Source organism: Girardinichthys multiradiatus, chromosome 4, assembly GCF_021462225.1.
Source record: "Girardinichthys multiradiatus isolate DD_20200921_A chromosome 4, DD_fGirMul_XY1, whole genome shotgun sequence".
NCBI lineage: Eukaryota > Metazoa > Chordata > Actinopteri > Cyprinodontiformes > Goodeidae > Girardinichthys > Girardinichthys multiradiatus.
In genome coordinates this window covers 37,901,537-37,923,395 of record NC_061797.1, presented here as the reverse complement: position 1 = coordinate 37,923,395, position 21,859 = coordinate 37,901,537, and the positions used below count along the sequence as shown (strand labels likewise).

General features: G+C 39.0%; 1 protein-coding gene and 1 long non-coding RNA gene across 2 annotated transcripts; one reads left to right on the top strand and one right to left on the bottom strand.

Moving 5' to 3' along the window:
- Positions 1-2,121: 2,121 nt before the first annotated feature.
- On the bottom strand, positions 2,122-2,675 carry LOC124866893. Its single transcript, XR_007037946.1, has 2 exons — positions 2,257-2,675; positions 2,122-2,171 (listed from the first exon to the last, which is right to left on the bottom strand). It is a non-coding gene; the product is annotated as an uncharacterized LOC124866893 (long non-coding RNA).
- Positions 2,676-12,746: 10,071 nt separating this feature from the next.
- Positions 12,747-21,225, top strand: larp6a (La ribonucleoprotein 6, translational regulator a). The gene is made up of 3 exons (XM_047363996.1): positions 12,747-13,775; positions 18,430-18,628; positions 19,318-21,225. Exons 1-3 carry the CDS (start codon positions 13,018-13,020, stop codon positions 20,413-20,415), a joined length of 2,055 nt encoding a protein of 684 aa, XP_047219952.1. The 5' UTR covers positions 12,747-13,017; the 3' UTR covers positions 20,416-21,225.
- The last annotated feature ends 634 nt before the right edge of the window (positions 21,226-21,859 follow it).

Genomic DNA, 21,859 nt, shown 5'->3' with positions numbered 1-21,859 from the left:
AAACACTAACAGTCTATACATGGATTGCACAACACAAAGAACGTAGACCATCGTAAATTTGTAAGAAGTAATGCACATTTAAGTAATGCACACAGAGATATCTGATTTTACCTATACCCTACAAAAACCCGTTTTTCCAGGTCACTTCAAAATCTTAGGTCTAATGATAACCTTTATTTTATGCAAGTGGATTTCCTAAATGTTAATGTTATTTTTTTGTTTTTTTTAACCGGTATGGTCAAAAAGTAGCTTTGTTTAAATGCTTGCTATTATATGGGAACATTTCCCTTATGTGAATGATCTTCATTTATTAATTAAAAAAATTTAAAAGCTTTGGAACAATCCATAATTAGTGTACTGTCATTATTAGTTAACACATTAATTTGAAATGTAAACCTGTCATTCAACAATTATTTTATCTACCGTAATGGTTTGTTCACCTTTTTGATCTCTCTTTAGCGCAATGGAAGTTCTTTAGGAAAACAAAAAACTAGAATCCATATCTCCTTAACTGTGGGATGAAATATATTCTGCAGCTTATCACAGTCTGCCCCCGACTAGCTGATAAGGTGCTCTTTATGTCTCCTCTTCCAAAAGTTCTCCCAAGGGGAGAGCTGAATTCAAGCTTTACCTGACCGGATTGGCCAGGCACCTATGTCCATTAAATTTCGTATGAGGTTTCAACGAAATTGAAAAAAGCTATCTGGTCTGTGCATAGAGCAATAAATAATTCCCTAGAAAATAAAAGCAGTTTATTAAATAGATAAAATAAAAACAAACTCAACAGTTTTAGATCAATCTGTTGTGATTTTTTAATCTAAAAAATGCAATGTATGTGTCTGCTTGTCCACAAAAACTAAATGGCTGCCAGGGGGGATCTGGGAGCAAACTGAGAACTGAGAATTTGATTAAATACTGGTTGGACTGTGAGCTGACACAATCATTAGTATACAGGATAAAGAGGATTGGTGAGCTAACAGCCCCCTGAGGGGCCCCAGTACTACCCAGCACTCAGTCTTCTGGTGTCAGTGAGCTCTCAGCTAAAACAACAACCGTTTGTAAAGAGATTTCATCATCAACCGAGCTGAGAGATGGGATTGTTGGAAATGTACACCTGGAATGACCAACCTGGTTCTGTTAGTGAACCAACAACCAAATTTCGGACTCAAGTAGCCACTCTTACTGCTCAGTCGTGGCATGTCTAGTGTTGAAAGCCGACAGATCAAAGAGTCCTGGGGTGTAAAAACACATTTTCCTGAACTCCTGAGAAACTAGTACAGTCAAGACTTAAATCAGTTTAATTTGTATTTCAGACATTAAGCTCTCAAGCCCTAAACATGCGATTTTTAGTTTGTAAGAAGCAGTGTATAGAGCAGAAGTTGCATCTTTGGTCTTTAGGTGTCCCTTTAGCCTAATTCAGGAAGTAGATTTTAGTGTAATTAACAATACAAGGAATTCTTGATCATGTTAATTACCAGTTCCTGTTGATTCTTAGTACAATTCTTCTTGAAGTTTTATATTTAATTTATCCTAAAGTATTCTTAATCTTGACAAATATGAAGGAATCTTCTGATTCTTTTAAATTTGTGATACAGATTGCTCTAAGGATTGGTAAAGAATTAATCAAGATCAAGCATTAGAATATTAATACAGTTTAATATAGCATATCAGGATTTACACGAGTACCCAGTCAGATATATTTTGTTGGCAGAAAAGTTATTAAATATATTAAAACTGTAGATCTCATCTTTTTGCCTCTAAGGACACTTTAACCCAGGTTCATGACAATCACACAGCATTGCACCTCAAAACAACAAATGGGATCAAATGAATTGCGCCATTTGTTTTCAGCCCCTTTTTACCCTGGCAATAATAAGCAGTTGCTGAGGACAGACAAGTGCAGATTCATCAAAGGGACATCCCACACACTGCTTGTCACAGTCTATTCATGAAGCACAGGCTGACACATGTGATGGGAGGAGATAATCAACTGTTTGACTGACAGCACTCGTTAAAGAAAAATGTCAATTTTAGCCAAATATTTTTTTGATTTTGATGGGGTTTAACTAGAAGAGTACCCAAGTTCAGGCAAAGACAGAACAATGACGCAGAGACACGGAGGAAAGTTTAATGATGTTTATTTACAGTGAATGTCAGGCAATGGGTTTGTCCTGCAAAGGAATAGGAAAAACGTTAGCTGGTTATCCACAGGAGTAATGGTGAGTATAATGAGGAGATTGTCTCCTAATTTCTTACAGGCTCTTGGGAGGGAGATCAGCTCGGAGGAGGAGGCAAAGGAAGTCCAGGAGGTAAGTGTTTTAGGTTTAGGTTTCCATTTGTGCCTGTCCAGGGTGTACCCTGCTTCTCGCCCATAGATTGCTGGAGATAGACACCAGCTTCCCTGCGACCCACTATGGAATAAGCGGTAGAAAATGACTGACTGACTGTCCGTTTGTGTTCCAGGTCCGTGGGAGAGAGAGTGTGGCAGAACGGAAGATGGTTGGTTTCCAGGTGAGAGTCTCTAGGAGGGGAATCCAAATACATGAGTCCTTAAGCTCCAGCAAAAAGCAAGTTCCACGCTCCAATAAGTATCCTTAGAAAAAACACAAGAACCACCAGGTTACTCGAGAAAGTCTCAAAGGAAATTGTTGGCTGTCATACTCAGTACCCACTGTCACTGAATAATCCAGCAAGGAATGGATCACTTCCAGGAGTTTAAATGCCAGCTGCTCTCGTCAGCAGAATCCAGGACAGGTGTGTAGACTCCGCCCCTGCCACTCTGACTCTGGAAGGTAAGTAGACACAAACAGATCCACCAAAACAGAACACAATCCTAACAGATTTCTGCATAAATTTGAGAAGCTTTCAAAACAGGTGCTCAATAAAAGGTACTTTTCCTGCAATCAGCCTATTGAAGGACATCCATTAAATTTTTAGATAAAGTGGTATAGTGTTTATCATAAATATATCCAAAATGGAAATATAAATGGGCTGTTTTAACACCCCCAGGTCTGATTTGTTGGCAGCAGTGCAGCATGGACCCTGCCATGACTGATTGAAGATGTAAAAAAAAAGGTTATTATTTATAGATATTTTCATAAGTTAAGCATAAGCATAAGTTAGCTTTTATTACCCATGCTGCATAAATCCACCGAAGTCACATTGTCGGGATCTGTCTCATTTATGTGGAGAAAAGCCAGTGTCTAAATGTGAAACATTTCAGTGTCAGGAATTTGAAGGTTTTAGAAATTATTCTGATACAATACTTTTCAAAACTCTGAAAGCATCGGAGCAGAGGGTGTTCTGGGTTTCTTCTTGTTAGTTGTGAAATGAAAGTGTCAATAATAATTAAAATACTAAATAATGTCACCGATTAACAAACTGTAGTAGTAATTGATGTCACTGCATTAGTAATGTAACTCTCAAAAGCATAGTTACTAAAAACACAAAAATCAAATCCCTAAATTTTAGAATTATTTACACATGTGGACAAAATTGTTGGTACACCTCGGTTAATGAAAGAAAAACCCACAATGGTCACAGAATTTACTTCAATCTGACAAAGGTAATAATGAATAAACATTCTATAAAAATGAACAAATGAAAGTCAGACATTGCTTTTCAAACATGCTTCAACAGAATTATTTAAAAAAATAAACTCATAAAACAGGCCCGGACAAAAATGATGGTATCCTTAACATAATATTTTGTTACACAACATTTTGAGGCAATCACTTCAATCAAACAACTCCTATAACTGTCAATGAGACTTCTGCACCTTTCAGCAGGTATTTGGTCCACTCCTCATGAGCAAACTGCTCCAGTTGTCTCAGGTTTGAAGGGTGATTTTCCAGACGGCATGTTTCAGCTCCTTCCAAAGATGCTCAATAGGATTTAGATCAGGGCTCATAGAAGGCCACTTCAGAATAGTCCAATGTTTTCCTCTTAGCCATTCTTGGGTGCAAAGCAGCCCCAGAACATAACAGTTCTGTATAAAAGCAAAAGTGATGAAAGGGATTTTTACAGCAGTTCACACTGTGTAAATTAATAAATTTACTTTTTTTTTTTCATATGATGTTGCTTTCTCTTTTTTTTACCAAAAGATATTTTTTATTACATCGTGATTCAATAAACCATAGCACTGACTGAGTGCAAAACATTAATGTTTTTCAACGTGAAAGGTAAGATTATTAAATTGGGACTCACCCTAATGTCCATCCAGAATTAGTGTCTCACACTAAGCTTGATTTGCTGCTTATCCTACAGGCTTCTCTGGTTTTACTGAGTCATCGTAGCATGTAAACCTCTGTTAGTGTCTGTGGGACTGTACTACAGTGCTTTCAAATCAGTACAAACATCAACATGACAAAATGCTTCCATTGACACCGCAAATATTTTACTGCAGTATACCCAGCACTCTGAGTGTTTATGTCAAGGATTTACTAGATAAACACAGCATTTTCAAATATAAAAACCCTGTTATGAAGGGTTGATCTAAAACACTAGAATGTTAATATGCGAGTGCATTATAATAAAAGATGTGGATAAATTCTGTAATTTTAGACAATATTATGTATTAACTTAGTCAATACATACTGTCATTTTTGTAGGTCTTTAGCCGAGAATGTGAAGGTTCTTGGCATTCTTGTTCAAACCAAACTTAAACGTATGTTAGAACCAGTGAAATGGGTAAAGTCATAAAAGGATCCATCATGGAGCAAGTTTGTGTAAAACTTGATGTCAACAGGAATGGGGAACCTCAGACTACGAGGTCTGGAGATGTCCATTCCAAACCTCTTTCCCATAAATTCACAAACTTAGAGACTTCCGTTATGTAAAGTCATATAGGATCAAGAATACATTTTATTTGTGTAAATTAGTTCCTAATTCAATGTCTAACTGAAATTTTAGAATGCCAGGCTGTACCTAAATGAGAAAAAAATTTGGATAAGCTTCAAAGACTGTCAATAAATGAGGGATAATTCAGAAAATGAGAGGTGGGGGGGAGTGAGAGAAAAATGGAACAAGCTGTGAAGACAAGCCAAGCTGTGAGCTGTGATTAAAGAAAAGATTTTCTCCTTGGTGATTTGGAGCTGCTACAGGTGGGAAATACAGTAATTATGAAAAATGAACTAAGCAGAAGGTGCAAACTAACAAGGCTTCAATTCAATTTATTTATATAGTACCAATTCACCTCAAATGTCATCTCAAGGGACTTTACAAAAAATAGAAAAGTCAGAAAAAACAAATTATACAGATTCGAAGTCAATTGCACACATTCAAAATTATCAAACAATACAGCTACGTTCAGTTCAATTTAAACTAGGTAAAAGGTTTTTATCTAAGGAAACCCAGCAAATTGCATCGAGTCAGTGCCTTGCTGTATTCACTCCTCCTGGGTGAGCATATAGCAACAGTGGACAGTAGCATTGAGCTGTTGACTTCGCAGCAATTCTTCATACTGAGCATGCATGTAGCGACAGCAGTGAGGAAAACTAATTTAACAGGAAAAAACCTGCAACAGAACCAGGCTCAGTGTGAGCAGCCATCTGCAACGACCGACTGAGGGTTTGAGAAGACAGAGCACACGAAAAAAACACATAAGAACAGATCCATGAGTGTTAAAGAAAAGTAAAAGGTTAACTGCGGTAGTAGCTCCTTTTGTGAGTTCGTCTAGGAGAAAAATACAGTTAAGCAGATAAGCTCTGAGCTAGTTTTCAAGTTTACATGATGAAAAAAAGCACATACATTTAGTCACAGTACAAGCTCAGCCAATGGCTACGCCTAGGAGAGAGACAGGGTTAAACATTGAAAGACAGGGCCAAGTGCATTATTTATCAAAGGAGAACATTAAGTGGTTGACAGCAGTAGCTCAGCTAATGCCCCCCTCCAGGAAGCTGTCACAGCTAAACAAAGAGTCAGGCCAGATGTAGCTTCTATGATGAGAAAAAAGTGAAAGAACATAAAAGGCTGAAAAAGCTAAAATAACAGCAAATAATGCAAAATTGGAGAGTAGTAGGAGAATGTGGCAGAGTGAGGAAAAGTGGTCATTATGTACTACAGTGGCCTATACCAACATAGCTACAGAGGTAGCTCAGGATAACCTAAGCCACTCAAACCATAAGCTTTGTTAAAAAGGAAAGTTTTACACCTAGTCTTAAAACTTTCCTTAGCCAGGGTTTTCTGCCTCACAGACTAAAACTGGGAGAGGAACCTAATAACTAAGAATCTGCCTCCCATTCTACTTTTAGAAACTCGAGAAACCACCAGTAAACCTCCACTAAGAATGCAGTGCTTTTAGGAATGTATAACAATCTCTGATGTATGATGGAGCTTCATTGTTAATGGCTTTAAATGCGAGATGGATAATTTTAAATTATATTCTAGATTTAACAGGGATCCCATAAAGAGAAGCTAAAATTTGAAAAATATTATCTCTCTTTTTAATTTTCATCAGAATTCTTGCTTCAGCATTTTAGCCCAACTATAAGGTAACAAATGCATAGACTAGTTTTCCAGCTTCACTCCTATACAGGACATTTCTAATTTTGCCAATATTCTGGTGGTGAAGGAAGGAAATCCTAGAAACCTGTTTAATATGGGGTTTAAATGGCATGACCTGCTCACAAATGACACCACTGTTCCTCACTTTATTATCAGGGGCCAATTTAATGCCATACAGATTAAGTGACTGACTAAGCAGTTTCTTTCAACTTAACTGTTTGGATTTATCATGATTTATGGATAAATGAAGCTGAGTATCATCAGCGTAACAGTGGAAATTTATCCCATGCTGTCTGATAATTTTACCAATCGGAAGCATATTTATAGTAAAGAAAATTATCCCTAAGATTTAAACCAGCGTAGTGCGGTTCCCCTGATTCCTACAAAATGTTCTAGCCTTTTCTAAGAGAATATTTTGATTGATGGTATCAAATGCAGCACTAAGATCTACAGGACAAGTATATACACAAGTATATACACAAGTATATACACAATTTCATTATCTGAAGCCATGAGAATATCATTGGTGACTTTCACCAGTTCTGTTTCAGTGAAATGGTGAGCTCTGAAACCTGACTGAAACTCTTCAAACAGACCATTACTGTGTAAATGCTCAAAAACTTAATTAACAACTATTTTCTCAAGAATTTTAGATAAGAAAGCAAGATTAGATAATTGTCTGTAATTTATTAAATTATCATGATCAAGAGAAGGTTTCTTATGTAAAGGTTTGATTACAGCAACCTTAAAAGCCTGTGGTGCATATCAGTTTACCAAGAATAGTGCCATGATGTGGTCTGCAATAGACCCAAGTGCAAAGGCTGACTGTGGCAAAATAGAGTTCTTTAAAAATGAATGAAAAGAAGAACTTAAAGGAGGGAATCACAAGAAGAGTAGGTCATGGAGGACAGGCAGTGTAACAGAAGAATCCAGCAAGAAACAATGGAAAACCAGGAGCTTAAATACTGAGGCACGGGTGGAAAATTATTAAAGAACCAGATGCTAATTAGACGAGATGTGGAACAGCTGTGGTAGAATGAAAGCAGGGAAACTGAGGGAGGGATACTAATCAACACAAAGAAAGCTGATCTAAGACTTAAAATGATCTTCAAACCAAAAATGAAAAAGGCCTGAAACTAATTTTGGAGAATAAACCAAAATGCATAGATGAAAGAACACAAGAAATAATAACAAAAAAGGAGAAGCTAAACAAAGGAATCAACTAATGTGACAAACCGTAATGGCAATAATAACAACAGTATATAGCAAGACCTTTCAAACCTAAATAAACAACAAGGACATGATTAAAACTAAAATATTAATGAAAACCAAATCTCCAACACCAAGGATAAAAACAAACAAAATGGGGGCGGTAATCAAAGGTAACATTTCCTTAAATAATTTGATTTGGATTGGGTCCAACATAGAAGCTGATGTTTTAAATAAAGCTAATATTTATGTTAACTCAGAACTCTCAATTGAATTAAAACAGTCCAAACACAGATCAGGATCAACAGTTATCTCCAAAGCTGGCTCACTTACTGAGGATTAATTTATCACATTTGGGAGGATGCCAACGATTTTATTTTTCATAGATTCTGTTTTATTTAAAGAAAAATAAAACATGAAGTCATTGCTGCTGAGAGCTGGGGGAGTAAACAACTCAACAAAGCTATGACTCTTTGTAAGTTTAGCAACTGTACTAAAAAGAAACCTAGCATTATTCTTATTCTCCTCTATTCATGATGAACAATGCTGTTCTATCTTGGCAAAGGGTCTTTTTATACAACAGCGGACTATTGTCTCTAATTTGGCCTTTTACCTACAAATGCCAGGTCCCTTCAATATGCCCTCCGAGAACAAAAGTGTCTGAATGCCTGTGTTAAACCTTGAAAGTGAATTGGTCTTTTCATTTAGTAAAAAATAGCAATGTGAAAACTGCCTCAGTCATTAGTTATCATCATTAAAATGCTTGTCAACATTTGATAGGACTCTCTCAGTCTAAATAAAGTGTATTTTTTAACCGGCTGTCTAACATGACATGGCTATGTTACCCCTGATTGGCTGATTAGCCACTTGTGACATTTCTTATCCAAGAAATGTTGAGGATGGTGACACAGCAAGAACTTCCAAACCCCCCAAAGAAACCTGCCCAGTGGTTTCAGATGAGTGGCCTGATAAACCTTTTAAGATTTAGTTGTAACGAATGTAATTGTCTGCACTATACATTATCCTACATTTGTCTATTTTTGTCAGGTGCTGGTCATGTCGCCTCTTCATATAGTACCTTTGCAGTTAAGGTCATTTTTTGACCAACTTTTTTGGGTACAAAATGTTGGTCTCTTTTGAAACGACCGTGCATCAATTCATATCTGCAAGGGAAGTGTTTTACACCTGCTTTGACAGCTGGCAATTTTCTATTTTCTACTCATAGTCTGTATAAAATGTATATATATATATATATATATATATATATATATATATATATATATATATATGTGTAAAATAAATAATAAGAAGCATTGTTGTTTAAAGGTGGTGTTTATGAGGTCTGGATGGAATGGCCACACCAATCAATAAAGGAAAAACAAAGAATCCACTTCCAGACTCTCTTTTCCAGGTACAGTGATTACCATGGGGATAAAATATGACCTGACTGATTTTTGATTTCAAGACTTATGAGTTTATAAACCACTATGTAATTTAACCTAATCAGGTGCATTGATTTAACTGATCAAAACAAAACAAGGCATGCCAGGCAATGACAGGAAGGTCCTAAAACAAGCTGGCAGGCTGTCACTTGGCTTAAGGAGATAAGTAGGCAGTAAGCACCTAAAAGCCAGTAGTAGTTTGCTGGCAGTTATATTATAACACCCCAATCTCTCCTACTTTCTCTCTCACCATGTTGCATTGTACACAGGCTGGAGCAGTGTATAGCATGTGGCTCAGAAAATGACTCAGACTGCCCACCAGCTGCGAGCCCAGCTTGGCAGTGGGGAGGAGCAAAGCTACTTCACGCAGAGCTGGCAACAACCAACGACACCGGTGTGGGGGTTTTACATCCATAGGGGAGAGAAACAATGTCAAGCTGTTGAAATAAAGTTCAAAATCAGATTTACTGGTCATGTGTGGGGCACACAAAATTAATGTTGTGCTCTCAAGTAGCACAATAGGACAAAAATAAATAAATGAAAGAAGAAAAATAAAACAGGTTGAGGAAACGCCTACTGGTAAATAATCAATTCTGTAGTTGATTCTAGCAGGGGGCAAATACTTTTTACAGCACTTTACATGTTTTGATGGGAGGAAGTTTGAGTAGCAGATTGGGAACCCTTGTATGCACACACCACAGAGATTTTAAAGCAGTCAGACTTTCTTGCAATCATTAAAAGTGGTCTTTATCTGTTGTCCTCCAGGTTTTCTCAAGGTCCATCATAACTTAATAAATAGACCAGCCTTCCATCTGACCAAAACAGATGACAGGGTGAAGAACCAATTTTAAAACTAACATTTACACACTCACTTAAATTTGTCTCATTTCTTTTGTGGACAGTTTAAATATAGAGAATAATATAAAATAGTATTTTAGATCCAAAAAGGTAATTTTCAAAAATGTATTCAATGAAAACTTGACACAGAGCAAATGATTAACTGATCATATTTAGAAAAAAAGGGGCAATGAATGTAATAAAATGTTTATCTCAGTTAACATATTTTCGTACGCAAAATAAGCACAAAATTTGATTAGCCCATTTTAAATATTTTACTTTCGCAACAACCATTTTGATCTGTAGTTTGGTGCATACCAATGTATTTTAATGTAACTTTTAAGTCTTCTTAACAAGCCAAGTTAAAGTTAAAAAACAATATAGTACCCCTCTTTTTAAAATACAGCCGTGAAAAAAAATAGGACACTGTATGCCTGCCAGTATGTATTCCTAACATATTTAAAAACATGGACATTTAACATAATTTCTAAAAAGACAGAAAAACTCAGGTCATACAAATAAAAAAATAAAGAACATTTCCCAGTTTGAGCTCAGATATTTATTTTGGATTGTTTCTGACTGTTGGAGTAAGCACCATAGCAAGATCCAAAAAGCTGAGTCCTTCAGAAGGAAGAATGTAGCAGCTGGTGGGGAATTTAAAGAGGTCTTTAAAAAAATTTAAATCAGCCATTATGTTTTACAGAAAATTGTCTACAAATGGACGACATTCAAAAAACACAACCAACATGCCCTGGTTTGGCCATCCAAGCAAACACATGAAAGCTGACCGCAACATGCTAAAGAAGTTTCCACAAATGTCATCAAGGGACCTACAGCAAGCTCTTGTTACTGTTGATGTAAAAGCGCATGACTGTATAATGAGAAAAAGACTGCACAAGTTTAACATCCATGCAAGGTATCCTACAGAAAACATAGACAAAGACAAGGACATCTTGAGTAATGTATTTTTGCACAGATACGCCGAAAATTTAGGTATTTTGACACCAGAACAGGAGATATGTTTGGGAGAAAGAAGCCATGGTTTGGGAATGCTTTTCTACTGCAGGACCTTGCCAAACTCACCATCTTGGAATCCACCATGAAATCTGTTTTAGAGGATGCTGAAGAAAAATGTGAAACAGTACCGTAAATCCACCAAGCCCTGATCTTGATCTTACTGAGATGCTGTGGGGTAGCTTGAACTGAGCTGTTCATGCAAGCAATTCCTCAAAAGCTGATTAAATTGAAATAAATTAAAAGGAAGTTTAGCATCATACAGCTGAAAGTAAAGAGAGGGGAAGACTTTCCTCAGATTGACATCAGAAATATATAGATGGCCAAAAGTAGGGTCTCACCAAGGGTTCAACCAAAGCAAGAAACAATTACCTAATAGGTAGAAATGTACTTTTTGTTGATATCTTTTGTTTAATTAAATTAACGTTATTTTTGCCTGAGTGCAATTAAGTCACTTAGAAACTAACATTTTTAAAAGGGGTTTCTTATAGGCACTTAATCACTATGATGTCTAGTTTGAAGTGACTGATATAGAACCTTTGGTGTCACAGTTAATTATTGGTAATTAGCAATCAAAAGTACATAAACAATTTTTCATTTGAAAATACTTTGAACTCACAAAAGCCATTATATTATAAAGTTAGATGCATATCAATGTATTTAGTCTGATATAATTTTCAGTCCTTGTCAAAAAGCACACACAAGAAAATTTGACTAGTATAATACTTCTCTATATAAAATATACTAAATATATTTCATACACACATTGTCACAATAACAAAGCCGTAAAAAGCGGCAGGATGTCCACTTGGATTTATTCTGATGTACTACTACAGTGAAAAAATAAATCTAAGTATATTAAATTTGGACATACTTTATTAGTCTGACTACAAGTAAACAATCTTTCAGGATAGTTCAAGCAGGTATGACGATTTGAATGCTTAAAGTCTATTTTTTAGAACAACTGTATAGAATATTTTGCATTACAATACTGGAAATACAGTATAAAATATGATCATAATGCTTTAAAGTAGATTTGTTTTTAACTGAGTAATTTTAACATAACAATTTGGTACATCCTTAACAAGCATTAGAAATGTTGGGGCATATTAAGTAATTTATGTTTGCATAGCAATTAGTAAGAACTGATGATGTATCATTTTCTTGAAGGAGTGTCCCATTATCAAGTGGATATTTTAACAACTACAGTGATTTAGTGCTAATTAGCAGGAGGGGTGAATAGGAGAAAGCCCAAATTTCACAGTGATAAGACTTCTTTCAGGCTAAGCTTGATTGTGCCCTCCTTATTATTGTAGGAAAAAGAGCACTTCTAGAACGTTTTCTAAGAGGAGTGACGGAAACAACCAGTAACCAGTTTTTAAGTGGTAAATGGAATGAATTTAAATAACACCTTTCCAGTCAGGCTGACTACTCAAAGCACTTTACACTAGAGCCACATTCACCCAGAGGTACTCACTAACGGGCACACATTCATACACTAAAACACAATTGGGTAGGTTAAGCACCTTGACCAGGGGTACATCGACATGTGGCAGGAGGAAGCTGGAATCGAACCCACAGCCCTTGGATTGCTTGACGACCACTCTTCTCAATGAGCCACAGATGTGATATGAGAAGTTGTCTTTTGCGCTCTTAAATACTATTACCGTGAATTGCATACAAACTATTGTGCATATAAGACCATCTGAGGATAGGGCAGGGTTGTTGTGCAGCAATGTTATGTGGGTGGGGCCACCCCCTCTTGGTGGCACCATTGGTTATGTATCCTTTAAACGCTCTCTTATGCTACCTTTCAACCACGCGCTGACAGAGGCGAAACGCCAATTATTCAATTAACGATGTTAGCCGAGGGGTCTGCCTTTTCCCAATTAGACAGGAACACGTGAACTCTCTCCCCTACTTAGGGACGGGCAAATGGGGCACGCATGTACAGACAACACTCCGAATGTCCAGAAAAAAAGTGTGTGAGTGAAACACGACAGGCAGAAATATGCACGCTTTAGTGAACGCTTTCATGCGCTGCCTCTCCTTTCTCCTGCCTCCTTCTTGGCTTTGTGTCAGCTACTGCTTGTGGGTTGGGAATGACTGTGAAGACGCGCTCCAGCGGCCCAATCCGAGAGCTCGTTTCAAAAACAGAAAGCCTCTTACATATGAGGAAGTCAGAGCAGCAGCAACAGAAGGAGGCTCCAGCCCCTCGGTCTCACTAGGTCCAGGTTGCGTCTCGCTGGCCGCTACAAGCCCCACTGCTCCTCAGGGCCCTCCAAAGGCTCGGATCTGGATCGGGGCTCTCTGGCGAGCCGTGGAGCGTGTCTTTGGAGCCCCCTGGGTCGTTCTCCGCCATCGTTGGTGTCCGAAGAAGCGTCGAACAGCTTTGCGCATTCCGTGTCCTGCCCGCGTCTTTGAGCCGAGACAGATTAGAAGCTTCCAGGGAGCAGGCGCCGCTACTGCTGCTACTACCCAGGACTGGGAGGGACCCGGCGTAGCCGCCTGGACCCAGTGGAGCAACATGAGCGGTTCCATGGGGGTCCCCGGTCTGAACCCGGCGGAGCGAGTCTCGGATGCGGATGACCAGAGCGTCGATGAGGTAATCACCGTGGACCAACACTCGCAAGAGATTGGGACGGTAACGATCACTGTGGCGATTCAGGCAGCAGAAGACGAGGAGCCGGAGGAAGAGCGCTCCGTTAATATTGAATGCCTCCGAGGCAGCTGCAGCGAGGACGAGCTGGGAAGACACGAGAAATCAAGGTAGGACTTTTTTTCGACTTTATTGGCTGTTTGTTTATCTATCGTAAGAATTCATCCAAACATGTGAAGTTCCCCAATAGCTATACTCTCATTCGAGTTGGAGGTGAAATGTTTGTCTTTCCTGGCTTTATTAAGAGCTGATCAGCTGCACCCGGGAAGTGACCGCACATGAGTAAATCTGGCACTGTTCTGTAGGAGTAAAAAAGCACGCAGAACAAAACAAAAAAAAAAAACTGACATTCCGACAGGTGTATTATCTGACAGTAAAACAAGCCAAACGACAAAAACAACGCTGAGACAGAAGGTAGACTCTGGCAGCACTGGGTATGTATCCTCAGCCGCACTTGATGGATATTATCTTCGCCGGGGTGGGGAGCATTTTCAGGATTGTTAAACAGACACCTGGGTTTGGCTGAGTACAGCAGCCTTCGCTTTAATCTAATTCCCATGCGTCATGGCTTGCTATATTTATCCTCTGGTCTATAAGGTCCCCACTCTGCTAGCGCGAATAGTGAGTCAGTCAATGGTGGACAGGCTAAAGGTGAAAGTGGGTCGCGCCCTATTCCAGTCGCTTTTTATTCCAAGTGACACCTTATTGTAAGGTTACTCTGGAAAGCAGACTTGCATCATGTTATACTGATTACTACAGCATTTCTTCAGTCTTTGTTTCAGTTTGATCAGAAATGTGAGTTTAATTTGCATGTGTATCTTGTGCGTGACTTATAAATGCTCCAGGCTTTGTATCCGAGGTCCTGTGGATGTGGGCCCCAAGTAGCTGTGTGGTCAGCCTGCCAGAAAGCTGAGGGAGGGAGGAGGTGATGAGTCATGCACAAATTTCATTCAGTCCCTCACTCCACTCTGCAAAACTACAGGAGTACACTGCTTCAAAGTCTCAGCCAGGTGTGGGTCAGCTTGGGGCCATGGAAGAACCAGCTCATGATGATCATATTGGCAAGTCAAGTTGAATGGTATTGCACCATTTGCACTGTAGAAAATTAAAGACAAACAGTGTATTGGAAGAATAATAAAGAAACCTAAGTCTTGCATTCAAAAGTAATGGGAACTTTTAAATATAAAACAGATGATAAAACACATGTTGGCCTTTATGGGAATACTGCACTGCTTTCAGTTCTGATTTAAAAGAGCCAACAGTTTCTGCACATCCCTGGTTTTCAGGAAGTTTGTTTTAGAGCTGCTGAGCATAGAAACTAAATGTATTACCTTGTTCTCTTTAGGGCTGTGAGCTGAGGGGTTTGCATGATTCATGCCCAACAAGAAACTCTGCAATATGTTCAGGCAAAAGACCATTCATAGCCTTTTTTACCAATAACTGGTTTCTTGATATTTGCAAGGACTCTGGCAGCAGCATTTTGGATGAGCTGCACCAACCTGATTGACACCAGTAAGGAGACGATCAGTAAAGGCTAACCTATTGAAGAAAAAAACAAAAACGAACAATCATATATCAGTTTTTCTGTGTCCTGTTTTGACAGGTAACCCTGAATTCTGATATGGTTTTAAGAATAATAGTAGGCTGACTGTAATTGTACAGGTACATAAAAAAAAAAACTGAATATCATGAGAGTTCAATGTCACTCAGTTTAGAAATTGAAAGTCAATTTTATGTAGATCCATTTTAAGTAGGGTGAAATATTTCAGGCCTTTTCATGCTGGAATTTTGAATTCAGTCTCTGAAAATTAGAATATAGAATAACACCTATTTAAAATAACATTTAATGTTTGTGTAATGGTTGTATTATGGCCTACACAATCCTGGGGAGGACTGTTGATTTGACAGATGTCTAGAAGACAGTCATTGACACCCTTTGAGGTTAAGCCACAAAAGTCATGGCTAAAGAAGCTTGTTTTTCACCAGGCATACCCAGGCATAGTCATAAAAAGTTAAGTGGAAGGACAAAGTGTGGTACGAAAAGATGCCCTAGCAGTGGGCCAAACCACAGCTTTCAGAGGATTAATTCAAGATTTTCAGGGAGCCTTAAATTGTGTACTGAAGCTGGAGTTGGCACATCAAGAACCACTATGCACAGATGAATCACTCACGTGGGCTACAAATGTTGCATTCCTCATGGCAAGCCATTCCTTATCCAGAAAAGACTTCAGAAGTATCTTAACTTGGCTAAAGAGAAAAACTGGACTGCTGCTCAGTGGTCCAAAGTTGTTCTTTCAGATGGAAGTAACTTCTGCATTTCATTTGAAAATCAAGGTCCCAGAGCCTGGAGATGGTGGCAAGGCACAAAATCTGCATTCCTTGAAGTCCAGTATAAAGTTTCCAGTCAGTGAAGATATGGGGTGCCATGTCAAATGCTGGTTTTGAGCTTAAGTCCACAGTCAATGCAGCCATCTACCAGGAGGTTTTAGAACATTTCATGCTTCCTTTTGCTGATGAGCTTTATGGAGATCTTCCAACACTGCAAAAGGTACCAAAATTTGGTTACTGTGCTCGATTGGCCATTAAACTGCCCTGATTCAAACCTCATGGAGAATACATGGTGTAATGTCAAGAGGAAGACGAGGTACTTTAGCAGTACGACCGTCTGGTCGCCTCTATGCCACACCATATTAATGCAGTATATGATGCAAAAGGAGGGCATAGAAATGAACATGATTGCAATTTCGGTTTTTAAATATTGTTCTTCCAATAATACTTATGTAATCTAATTTTCTGAGACACTAAATGTTGGATTTCATTATTTGTAAACCATAATCATCAAAATTACAAGAAATAAAGGCTTGAAATATTTCCCTCTGTGTAATGAAACTATATAACTCTCAAATGATTGACAAAATGTCTATTTAAATTGACCAAAAATGTACAAGTTCACACAATGCTAAGTCTACAGTAGAAAAGAAATCCTTAAGTTTAAATGTGTTTTTTAATATATGAATATTTTATTAATGGTTTTGAAAGTAGGGTATGTTACTAATGTGACTTGACTGAATGCTCTGAAGCCTATGGCAGCTACGTGTGCAGGATGGACAGTAAGAAATTAAGGATCTCAGCATTTGTGGAGTAATGATTTGCATCAAATATGTAGATCCAAGATACAGTGGGGCCAAAAAGTATTTAGTCAGCCACTGATTTACAAGTTCTCCTAAACATTTGACCTCTCATTGCCAACAAAGGTTATGCAAAAAGTACTGAGTTGAACTTTTGTTATTGACCAAATACTTATTTTTCCAGCATAATTTACAAATAAATTCTTTAAAAATCCAACAATGTGATTTCCTGAATTTTGTTTTTCTAATTTTTCTCATAGTTGAAGTGTACCTATGATGAAAATTACAAACTATCTTTTTAAGTGGGAGAACTTGCACAATCAGTGGCTGACTAAATACTTTTCGGCCCTACTGTAAGTCGGAGAATAGAATAGAATTGCAAAAGTAGATAATGGATGTGACCATAGCATGTAAAAGAATGACTGTAATGATTAGTGTAGTAGTCAAACGTCACGTAAAGTACAACACCGAGTGATATATTTGTTTTTTAAAAATTCAAGGTGCTACCAAATTTGCACCCAAGATGTTTACTTGGAGAAAAGAATTGTCAGGATTCAAAAAAACAAAAACTGATTTAGTTCCTACTAATTGAACCCCTAAATTGTTACTGTTTAAGTTAATGATGTTGGCAGGCATCTGTGACTTGATTCAAGTTAATGAGAAAATAAGGTAGGAGATTGGCATCAGGTTTTGTAGCTATGTAGAGCTGGGTGCAAAAGCATAAATGAAATGAGTCCCACATTTCTCAATGTGACATGGGTATAAGACTGATAATAAACCAAAGGGGGAGCTAAGATACCCCTCGGGAACACTGTTGAGAACCAATATGGATTGTGAGTTGAAATATCTTGACTGTACCTACTGATTACAATATGATGGGTTTGATTTAAACCAGCCATGAGAGAAAACTGTATTCTAATCTCCTTGTTAGAATATTATGAGATCATATGAATGCAGAATTTAGATCTAGAAGCACAAGTATGGTACAGAGCCGGCTATCGGATCATTTAGGATTTATTTGACCAGGGAGGTTTCTGTACTGTTCCGCAGGTAAAAATCAAACTAACTGCTCAAACAGATCATTAAGGTGACACTTAATCTGTGAAGTTTAAGATTTTTGGTAGTAAAGGTAGATTAGGATGATGATGATTTTAGTTGACAGGGACAGGGTCTGCTAAGTTTCTATTAAAGTTGGAAATGCAACAGATGTTTTAAGAGATGAAGAAATTAAGGATGTTAATGTTGCTTTTTTAAAAATTGTGTAAGGTTGGTGTAATGAGCCACCATATTCTTTGTAGGAGAGAGAGTCTGTGACTCTGCGCCTTTCAGATGGATAGGCCTTGGCAGTTTCATGGCTGATTTGGACACGAGGTTTGGCACTGAGCTTGTTGACGGCTGTAAGGAAAAATCCGAAAGTAGGTGGGGAAGCAAGGAGTGATTTGTGATTTATAGAGAAGTGTCTGGAGGAGGCTGCATCTCTGTGAGCCTGTTGAAAACCTCTGGCTTATTGTCTTAATGAAAGTAGCAAAAACATGCAAACATTGCAGTGTTGGTGCTTGGTTTTAAACATGAAGCATTTAGATTTCTCACTGCTCAGCTAGTCTCTGACTGTGATCCATGTTCTCTTCCCACACAGTGGTGGAGGCACCAGTGGGGGGGAGTTGGAGGAGGAGAGCTGGCAGCCCCCAGATACGGAGCTCATCCAAAAGCTGGTTGCTCAGATTGAATACTACCTGTCGGATGAGAACCTGGAGCACGATGCCTTCCTGCTCAAACACGTCAGACGCAATAAACTTGGGTTTGTTAGCGTCAAGTTGCTCACCTCATTCAAAAAGGTAACCATGACTGCAAGTGTCTTGGGTGCAAACACAGTAAAACAATAGTTTGAACTGGCAAACCACAAAAGTAGATTGCTAACAAGGCTATAATTACTGACTACATTTAACATGCTAAATACCCCACTGCAGGCTATTTGTGTACATGTTATCAACATTTTGTTTTCAAGCTTCTTATAGGCAGAATAAAAGATCAAACCATAATCTTGTATTTGTAACATTTATAAAAGCGTTATTAAAGAATATTTTCCTGTTTGTATTTCCCTGTGACAAATAGGCTCACTGCATGACTGGATGTCTCTAGTGTCAGCATGACTAGCTGTTTTTTTTTTTTGTTTTTTTTTTAAATGATCTCACATTGATTCACAACAGCAGGTGCTACTTTCAGCTCATGCATTTGTTGGCTTGTAATTGTTTACATCTTTTTATGACAGAATATCTAACCAGGCTAAACACGGCTAATTTGGAGTGAACAAGAATTGAACTGTCAGGTCAACAATTCTTAAGGTATAAAGATGACCAAGTCTGGGCCATTAACTTTACAATTCAGGAAATCTGTACTTATGAAAAATGTTGGTTTTAGTTGTTTGAAATGCAACCTTGGCTTATGTTATTGGATCCATTTTAAAACTCAAAATGGCCTTCTCAAAGGCTGTGTGATCTTGCTGAAATAAAGTTTCTCATTCCAGGTGAAACACTTGACTCGTGACTGGAGAACAACTGCCTATGCACTAAAACACTCAAAGATCCTTGAGCTGAATGATGAGGGGCGTAAGGTGCGCCGAAAATCTGCGGTACCAGTGTTTGCCAGCGAATCGTTGCCCAGCCGCATGTTACTGCTAAGCGACATGCAGAAGTGGCCTGAACTGGCAGCTCTCACTAAGGATAATGGAACCACTGAGGGAGGAGCAACACAGCAGGAGCAGCTGATGAAGCTGCTGCTCAAAGCATTTGGGACATATGGTGCCATTGCCTCAGTCAGAGTCCTAAAGCCAGGGAAGGACCTGCCAGCAGACCTCAAGAGGCTGAGTGGGCGCTACGCTCAGCTGGGCAATGAGGAGTGTGCCATTGTGGAGTTTGAGGAGGTGGAGGCTGCTGTTAAAGCCAATGAAGCTGTTGGTGGTGAGGACAGAGGAACCAGTTCGCTGGGGCTGAAAGTGGTCCTGATTGGAACAAAGCCACCGAAGAAGAAGGTACCCAAAGAGCGACCTCGCGAGGAGGGGGGAATGCGCAAAAGTCGCTCTCTGAACAGCAGAGTCCGAGAGCTTCAGTATCACGGGGATGACTCTGCATGCAGTTCTTCAGAGACAGAAAGCACCCCCACATCACCCAGGCTGGCTAGAAAGTCCCAATCCTGCAACAAGCTAAGCCCCACCACTGCTGGCATCAGCTTCCAGAACAATCACCTAAGTCCTGGTATATCCCCTCGCAACAGCCCCTGGTCTAGCCCCCGAGCCAGCCCTTGTTCTCAGCGCAAAGCTCTTCACTCCCACAAGTCTCCCTTGGCTAGTGATGGCAGGCTGAGCCCTGAGGCTGGGCGCCGGTGGGCAGACTACTCCTCAGACAGTAGCCTGACCCCTTCAGGGAGCCCATGGGTTCAGCGGCGCAAGCAGGTGGCATCTCAGGAGAGCAGTCCGGTCGGCAGCCCCATGCTGGGCAGAAAAATCCAGAATGCCGATGGGCTGCCACCAGGAGTAATGAGGCTGCCAAGGGGTCCTGATGGAACCCGGGGCTTTCATGGTGTCACTGTTGCCGAGAGGGGAAAGACTGCCGCCACACAGACTTGATAACGTGGCACATGGTGATGTGTTCCATATCCCCCAGAAATAAAATGTGAGGTTCCTGGCCCTGTTGCTCACCCCCTCCTACATTTGAGACTGTGTAGATATATTTTTGTTGAGTGTGTCAGTTTTCAGTCTGTTTATATTTTTATATGACATTTTGTGTTACCATGGTAACATTAGGGGGTTACCAATGGAAATTAAGTGAATGTAAACGGATTATGGATTTGAGAGAAAATTAGTTGCTGCTGAATGGGACCATGTTGCCTCCATTTTTCTCAAAACTCGTTCTACTCAAGGTGTGCTAAAGAGAGAATACCACTTTTTTTTTTTCTGCTTTTTTCATGGTAAACTCTCATGTCTGTGGCTGACATTTGGATGTTTAAGTGGCATATTGGCACATGGACTCATATCACCATATGCCTTTTCTGTATTCGTCAAGCATAAATTCTGTTTTCACATGCTGTTTCAATTAAGGCCACACCAGCTCCACTGCCATAACCGGTAAACATCACACTTTTTTTGGTTTGGTTCAGTTTAATTTTTTTTTTTTTTTTATGTTCAGCATCCTTTGGCAGTTTGTAGGGTTCTCCTGCCCTGCATGTGTCTGGCAGGCAGCTGCTTTATTTATTTTTATTTTAGCTTTTTTGTTGGTTTTGTTTACCAGTCTAAACAGACAGTGTGGTTTTGAGGGAGATCCAGGTCAGGAAGAATGGATGCTCTTATGGTTTTGGGGTGTTTCCTTTTGCCTCACATCAGAGCTGGGGTATTTGTACACTAAAATTCCTACTGTACAAATAAATCACTGAAACTGCAGTTTGCCTTGGCTTGTTTTTTTTTGTTTTCTCAAGTGTATTCTCATTGATGAGATAAAAATGATGCTAAAGCAGAATTGCAAAGCAGGTCCTTCTCAAAATATTAGCATATTGTGATAAAGTTCATTATCTTCCATAATGTCATGATGAAAATTTTACATTCATATATTTTAGATTCATTGCACACTAACTGAAATATTTCAGGTCTTTTATTGTCTTAATACGGATGATTGTGGCATACAGCTCATGAAAACCCAAAATTCCTATCTCACAAAATTAGCATATTTCATCCGACCAATAAAAGAAAAGTGTTTTTAATACAAAAACCGTCAACCTTCAAATAATCATGTACAGTTATGCACTCAATACTTGGTCAGGAATCCTTTGGCAGAAATGACTGCTTCAATGCGGCGTGGCATGGAGGCAATCAGCCTGTGGCACTGCTGAGGTCTTATGGAGGCCCAGGATGCTTCGATAGCGGCCTTTAGCTCATCCAGAGTGTTGGGTCTTGAGTCTCTCAACGTTCTCTTCACAATATCCCACAGATTCTCTATGGAGTTCAGGTCAGGAGAGTTGGCAGGCCAATTGAGCACAGTGATACCATGGTCAGTAAACCATTTACCAGTGGTTTTGGC